The sequence below is a fragment of the Myiozetetes cayanensis genome, unplaced genomic scaffold (assembly GCF_022539395.1).
Source record: "Myiozetetes cayanensis isolate MyiCay16 unplaced genomic scaffold, myiCay2020 scf1304, whole genome shotgun sequence".
NCBI lineage: Eukaryota > Metazoa > Chordata > Aves > Passeriformes > Tyrannidae > Myiozetetes > Myiozetetes cayanensis.
Window position 1 is genome coordinate 165 of NW_026086943.1, and position 7,774 is coordinate 7,938.

Here is a 7,774-nt window from a genome sequence, read left to right on the forward strand (position 1 = left end):
AACAGACCCTTTGGACCCCAACACTCCCAGCATCCTGAAGTGGAACCCCTGACATCCCAGACAGGGGAGACCCTGTAAACCCCAGAGGGGAGAGACCAGAGAGGGGGAACACCTGGGACAATTGTTTTGGCATGAATCTTCATGTTTTGGATGAACCTTAACTTTCAGAAGTTTCAGAGGGGATTCATCTATTTCTGAGGTTTTTTACCTCAGTCTCAGTGGTTTTGGGTTTTCTCTCTGAATCAGTGCTTTAGGTTTTTCTGGGCTGAATCGTTATGTTTTGGAGGTTTTTATGGTCCCAGGATGCCCGGTGAGTCCCAGGGATGGACTTGGGCAGGAGGAACCCCCAAGCCAATGCACTCAGCCCTTGTTTCTTCTCCAGCAGGATTTGTCCTTCCCAGAGCTTGGGTGGATGGAGGAGGAGGATTTGAGGAAGAGGAAAAAGCCGCGGGCCCCCCAGGCAGGTGAGGAGGAAGTCAGTGCCCCTTTGGCCCTGTCTTGTGGTGCCTGTGGGGGCCAAATTTGAGGGGGATGTTCTTGGCCTTCTCTCTTGGCCAGAGGCAAATCCCCTGCCTGTCCTTCTTCCTTCCTGCCCCAGGCCCCGAGCTGAGGATGGAGAGCACGGTGGACAAATCTCCCCGGCAGAGCCTGGTGGGAGAGGCCGTTTTGAAGGGCTCCCCGGCACAGGAAGGCAGCGGGGAGGAAAAGGCCCGGAGATGCCCCCGGAGGAGGGGCTGCAAAGCCAGCCCAGGGAGCTGTGAGGAGGAAAGACCCGTTCTGTGCCGGGAAGGCGGCCAGAGATTGAGCCGGAGCTCCGAGCTGGTGGTCCCTGAGCAGCCTCCCAGCAGGGAGAAGCCCTTCAGGTGCTTGGAATGTGGGAAGAGCTTCAGGAAGAGCTCGAACCTCCTCAGGCACCAGCACATCCACACTGGGGAACAGCCCTACACGTGTAGGGAATGTGGGAAGGGCTTCAGGCACAGCTCCAAGCTCCGCAGGCACCAGCGCATCCACACCGGTGAACGACCCTACAAGTGCTTTCAATGTGGGAAGAGGTTTCAGACCAGCTCAACTCTCCTCGTGCATGAGCGGACACACACAGGGGAGAGGCCCTTCCGCTGCACCGACTGCGGGAAGGGCTTCAAACACAACTCCAACCTCATCACCCACCGGCGCATCCACACCGGGGAGAGGCCCTACAAGTGTGGGGAGTGTGGGAAGAGCTTCAGCCAGAGCTGTGCTTTGACCAGACACCAACGGACCCACCGGTAGCAGAAGCCCCTGGAATGCCCCGACTGCGGGAAGAGCTTCGGCCGCTGCTCCCACCCTGAATGACCCCCCTGATGATGAGGCAACCCCTGGAGTCCAGTGACTGTCAGTCCGTCCCTTTCTACCAGAAAGGGCCAGTCCCCTTTCCCAGGGGCAGGTTCTGCCAACAGAACCCTTCTTGGGGGTGTGTGGAGATTCCTGCCTTGGCTGGGTCCCCCCAAGGTCAGTGCTGGAGGTTGAGAGCAGAGATCTCCCCACGATTGTTGGTCTGGGGGAGTTCCATCCATCTCTAATTAATAATTCTTTCTTTGGTGCCAACTTGAGTAGAATTGCTTCAACAATTGCTTTAGTGTAGAGCACTGTCCTATCTTATTCTCTATTAGTGGTAGTTTTAGTGTTTCTTTAGTGTTTCTTTTAATGTTTCTTTAGTGTTGCAGTTTCCATGGAGAAAAGGTGAGGGGCGGTGGGCAGAGATTCTCGGCTACAGTCACCAGTTCTTCTCCCTTTCCTCTCCCTGATTTTCCAGAATTTGCCCTCAATTTTTATAGTGTTCACAGGAGCTTGAACATGGTTTTTTGGCACGTAGCCAGTTCAGATGTTGGAATAGATATGATAATCATAAGCAATGGCAGGATCTTTTGGCAGGAAGAGCCATGGGAAGTCCTGGTGAGAACTTCTGGCAGAGAGCTGACAGAGAATGTTTGATAGGAAGTTTTTGACAGGCAGAAACAATTTTTGGCATTTTTATATTATCTGTGTGTTACAGATGGTTGCCATGGTAAATAACTGGGAATGCATAATGGTTGCCATGGTAACCACAGTAACAATGAGACTTCATAATGGTTGCTGTGGTAACCAATCGTAACAATGAAAATGCATAATGGTTGCCATGGTAACCGAGGTAACAATGAGAATGCAAAAGATATACCATGGTAATGAAATTCACAATGAGAATATATAGTTGTTGCCATGGTAACCAAGGTCACAATGAGAATGCACAGTTGTTGCCATTGTAAGTGACATAACAATGAGAAGGGACAATGGTTGCCATGGTAACCAAGGTCACAATGAAAATGCTTAATTGTTGCCATGGTAACCAGTGTAACAGACTGCATAATGGTTGCCATGGTAACCGAAGTCACAGTGAGAATACACAATGGTAACAGAGATCACAGTGAGAATGCACAATGGTTGCCATGGTAACTAAGGTCACAATGAGAATGCACAATGGTTGCTATGGTAACCGTGGTAACAATGAGAATGCATAATGGTTGCCATGGTGTGAGGGGGGGAATTTTGATTCCGATGATCAGTGGAGCATAGAGGGGTGAGAAAGTGATTATATTGGGGTGTGAAACCAGCCAGAATATTGTACAATGTGACTTTATTGCACAAGTTGACTGTAGGGCCCACTGTGTCTTTAGCAATTTTAATTGGATATCCCCCATTATCAGAGCTGAGTTCCTCCTTGGCTTGGCTCCACTCTACAAGAGAGATACAAATCCCCTTGAAACACAATGGTACAAGTCATCCATAGGGCTGAGGAAGGTGATGGAGAGGAAGATGATGTGGGCAGGGGTCGTTGGCCCCTTACCCTACAGTGGGGCACGCCCAGACTGTTGCCATGAGGTGATGAACGGGTCCTGTTTGGCTGCCACTCAAGCACCACCTTCTGCTGCGTCCTGGCCCTACGTAGTGTAATGTAGAGCTGATGGAATGGGGTGTCGGCACTGCTGGGTGGAGCGATGCTCATCCTTCCATCCACACTGTGCTGCTCCGCGGGGACACCCGCCAAGCACGGGCACCGACCAACCCTGCAGAGCCTGGTAGGCCTGGCCTGTCTGTACAGGTGAGCACAGTTTATTGATAGGAAGCAACAGGGAAAGCAAACATTTTATATCCTTTTTTTTTGTATCCCTTTAATTCTCTTTTTACTAGCTAATGCTGTAATAAAAGCTGTTTGTAGTATTGTATGCATGGCAACTGATAATGTAGTGGTTTTGTATTTTTCAACTTTTGATTCTCTTTGCTAGTATTTTTTTTTTTTATTCTCACTGCAATAAAAGATTTTTGTAGTGTTTGAAAGGCTGTTGTATTTGTCTTTACTCCAGGCACGGATTCAAACTAATTAATACAGAAGGGACTGGCAAGAGGATTCAGGGGGTTCTGGGTGGGCTGTGGGAGACCAGGACGGGGTTTGTGGGGTCGTGGGTGGTCTATGGGAGGTTTTGGGGGTCCTGACCCCCCGGCTCCCCCCAGAGATGCCACAGGACACCATCTGCAGCAAGATCCTTGTGGGGGTTGGGGGCTTTTTGTTGGGCTTTGTCTTCCTGGCACTGGGGCTCGGCTTCTTCCTGCGGGAGAAGGTAAAGGGGGGTCCGCAGGGGTCGTGTCCCTCCTTCCCCAGAGCGTGTGTGCTCCCCCTGCCCCCCAGCCCGCTGTCACCCCCTTTCTCTCCCCACAGAGCTCCTGAGCCGGTGGCGTCCACAACCCCTCCCCGTGGCCTCGGGCCCAGCCTGGACCCCCCAGTCCATCCCAACCCAGAGTTTGGGCAGGTCATGTGTGTCCCCCGGCCCTGCTCCTGCTTTTGTTCTCACACCGCAGCCGCCTACTGCTTCCAGTGCTCCCAGTAAAGCTTCCCAGTTCTCTGCAGTCCTGGTGTTGAAGGGCAGGTGCCCTCCCAAAGCCCCCCCAGAATCAGCTTATGCAAACTGTACAGGGGTTGGCACCCGTTTTCTTTCTGCTTCCAGGAGTGTGTATTTTTCTACCATGTCTGGTTCAATGTTTTCACAGCTTAATGGCTCAAACTGTATCTGCTTTGTTTAAAGAAAAAGGGGGAAGTGTTGGGATTTTTAGTGCTAATATAGAGGATATGCTGCAGCTGTGAGAACATAGCCTGATATTGCTAACTAGAGGATATGCTACTATCTGAATATAATCTTATGTTTCAACTCTGAAAACATGATCTGTTGTTCTGATGGCCTTCTGATGGTACCAGGATATGAAAGATCTACCAAGAGAAACAGTAGCAAAACTAGAAATACAAAACAGGGTCTCAGTACCGGCTATCAGAGTGGGAAAGGACATAAAGAATGTTAAAGAAACAGAACTGATAGAAGAGTATTGTTAGAAAACTGGAAAAGAGACTGTTGCTTGATTCCAATCAACGGCGCTCTCTGATCATCACATTGGTGTGCTGAGTCGTCCGTGCTCGCATGAAAACCCCCCAGGCAGGTGCCCTCCAAAGGCCCCCAAAATCCCCAACACCCCCAGTGATGTCACCACTGTCCCTCTGATGTCACTGGTGTTCCCAATGATGTCACAGCTGTCCAACTGATGTCATTGCAGTCCCTGTGATGTCACCAGACAGTTGTGATGTCACTGGTCTGCAGTGATGTCACTGCTGTCCCCACAGATGTCACCACTGTCCCTGTGATGTCACTGCTGTCCCCAATGATGTCACTGGTCCCCAATGATGTCACCACTGCCCCAGTGATGTCACTGGTGTCCCCAGGGGTGTCCCCAGTGTCCCCAATGATGTCACCACTGTCCCTCTGATCTCACCGACATCTCCAATGATATCACTGCTGTCCCCAGTGATGTCACCGCTATCCCCAGTGATGTCACTGGCCTCCAGTTATGTCACCAATGATGTCACTGGTGTCTCTGTGATGTCACCCTTTTCCTTGTGAAGTCACCAATGTCCCCAAGGATGTCACTGATGTCCACGTTATATCACGGTTGTCCCTTTGTTTTCACCAGTCCCCTGAGATTTCACTGGTCCACAGTGATGTCACTGCTATCCCTGTAATGTCACCACTCTCCCCTGTGATGTCACCAATGTCCCCCATGATATCACTGGTGTCTCTGTGTTGTTATCCAGATCCCCTGTGATGTCATTGATGTCCCTGTGACATCACGGCTTTGATGGCAACAGTTGCCTATGATTTCACAGGTTCCTGTGTGATGTCACCACTGTCCCCTGTGATGTCACCAATGTCCCCAATGCTATCACTGGTGTCTCTCTGTTGTCACCTCCACCCCCTGTGATGTCACCAATGTCCCTGTGACATCACAGCTTTCCCATTGCTGTAAACAGTCCCCTGTGACGTCACTGGTATCCAATGATGACATTGCTGTCCCAGCAGTGCCACCATGTCCCTGTGATGTCACCAGACCCCATGATGTCACCAATGTCCCTGTGACATCACTGCTGTCCCTCTGTTGTCACTCTGATGTCACTGGTCCCCAATGATGTCCCTGCTGTCTCTGTGATGTCACCACTGTCATCTCTGATGTCACCACTGTCATCTCCGATGTCACCAATGTCCCCGATGATGTTACTGGGGCTCTGTGATGTCACCACCGTCCCCTGCAATGTCACCCATGTCCCAATGATGTCACTGGTGTTTCTGTGATTTCCCCCATATCTTTGTGAAGTCACCGATAACCCCAGTGATGTCACCCATGTCCCTATGATGTCACCACTATCCCCTGTGATGTCACCAGTGACACCGATAGTGTCACTGGTGTCTGTGATGTCACCGCTGGCCTTGTGAAGTCATCGTTTTCCCCTGTGATGTCACAGATGTCCCCATTGATGTCAATGGTGTGTCTGTGCTGTCATCACTGTCCCCTGTGATGTCAACAATGTCCCCAAGGATGTCCTGCTGTCTCTGTGATGTCACCACTGTGCCGAGCCGTAGCACCCATGTCCCTGTTATGTCACCGATGGCAGTGATGTCCCTGTGACATCACAGGATTCCCTTTCTTGTCACCAGTCCCCTGGGACATCACCGCTCCCCAGTGATAACACCCATGTCTGTGTGATGTCACCACTGTCCCCTGTGATGTCATCAATGTCCCCAATGATATCACTGGTGTCTCTGTGTTCACCTCCACCCCCAGTGATGTCACCAATGTCCCTGTGACATCACAGCTTTCCCTTTGCTGTAAGCAGTCCCCTGTGATGTCACTGGTCCCCAGTGATGCCACTGCTGTCCCTGTGATTTCACCACTGTCCCCAGCAGTGCCACCATGTCTCCCTATGATGTCCCCAAAGTCCCTCTGATGTCACCAGACCCCTTTAATGTCACCAATGGGTTTGTGCCATCACGGCTGTCCCTTTGTTGTCAACAGTCCCCTGTAACGTCACTGGTCCACTTTGATGTAAATTCTGTCTCTGTGATGTCACCACTGTCCCCAGTTGTGGCACCATGTCCCCACTGGAGACAATGATGGCCCTGTGATTTCACCAGACCCCATTGATATCAGCGATGCCCCTGTGACATCGCAGCTGTCCCTTTCTTGTCACCAGTCCCTTGGGATGTCACTGGTCCCCAGTGATATCACCAATGTCTGTGTGATGTCACCACTGTCCCCTGGGATGTCACCAATGTCCCTGATGATGTCACTGCTGTCTATGTATTGTCACCCTCATCCTTATGAAGTCACCACTGTCCCCTGGGATGTCACCAATGTCCCTGTGATGTCACCAGTGTCACCAGTTATGTCACTGGTGTCTCTGTGATGTCACCTTGGCCCTGTGAAGTCATCGATGTCCCCTGTGATATCAGAGATGTCCCCATTAATGTCACTGGTGTCTCTGTGGTGTCATCACTGGTCCCCAGAGATGTCACTGCTGTCTCTGTGATGTCACTACTGTCCCCAGCAGTGGTACCATGCCCCTGTGAGGTCATTGTGATGTCCCTGTGATGTTACCAGCTGCTTTTGACTTCACTGATGTCCCTGTGACATCATGGCTGTCCCTTTGTTTTCACTAGTCCCCCGTGATGTCAGTGGTCCTCAGTGATGTCACTGCTGTCTCTGTGATTTCATCCCTGTCCCTGTGATGTCATTGATGTCCCTGTGACATCGCTGCTGTCTCTTTGTTTTCACCAATCCTCTGTAATTTCACTGTTCCCCAATGATTTCACCAATGTCCCTGTGATGTCCCCAGTGTCCCCTGTGATGTCAGCAATGTCCCTGATCATGTCAGTGGTGTGTTTGTGATGTCACTCCTGTCCTTGTGAAGTCACTGATGTCCCCTCTGATGGCACTGATGTCCCTATGATGACACAGCTTAGCTTTTGTTCTCATTAGTCCACTGTGATGTCACTCGTGTCGTTGTTATCTCAGTGATGTCCCCTGTGATGTCATGGATGTCCCTGTGACATCTCAACTGTCCTTTTGTTTTCAACAGTCCCCTGTGATGTCACTGGACCACAATGACATCACTGTTTTCTGTGTAATGTCACCAATGTCATCTCTTATGTCACCATTGAACACGATGATGTCACTGGTGCTTCTGTGATGTTACCCCGGTCCCCTGCGACTTCACTGATGTCCCTGTGACATCACCAATCATGTCATTGGTGTCTCTGTGATGTCTCCCCCGGCCTTGTGATGTCACCGATGTCAGCTGTAATGTCACCGATGTCCCCTGTGAAGTCACTGGTGTCTCTGTGGTGTCATCACTGTCCCCGTGATGTCAACAATGTCCTCAATG

General features: G+C 50.8%; 1 protein-coding gene across 1 annotated transcript; it reads left to right on the forward strand.

Moving 5' to 3' along the window:
- Positions 1-605: 605 nt before the first annotated feature.
- On the forward strand, positions 606-1,909 carry LOC126636528 (zinc finger protein 664-like). The gene has a single exon (XM_050308826.1). The coding sequence runs from the start codon at positions 613-615 to the stop codon at positions 1,267-1,269; it is 657 nt and encodes a 218-aa protein (XP_050164783.1). The 5' UTR covers positions 606-612; the 3' UTR covers positions 1,270-1,909.
- Positions 1,910-7,774: the final 5,865 nt, after the last annotated feature.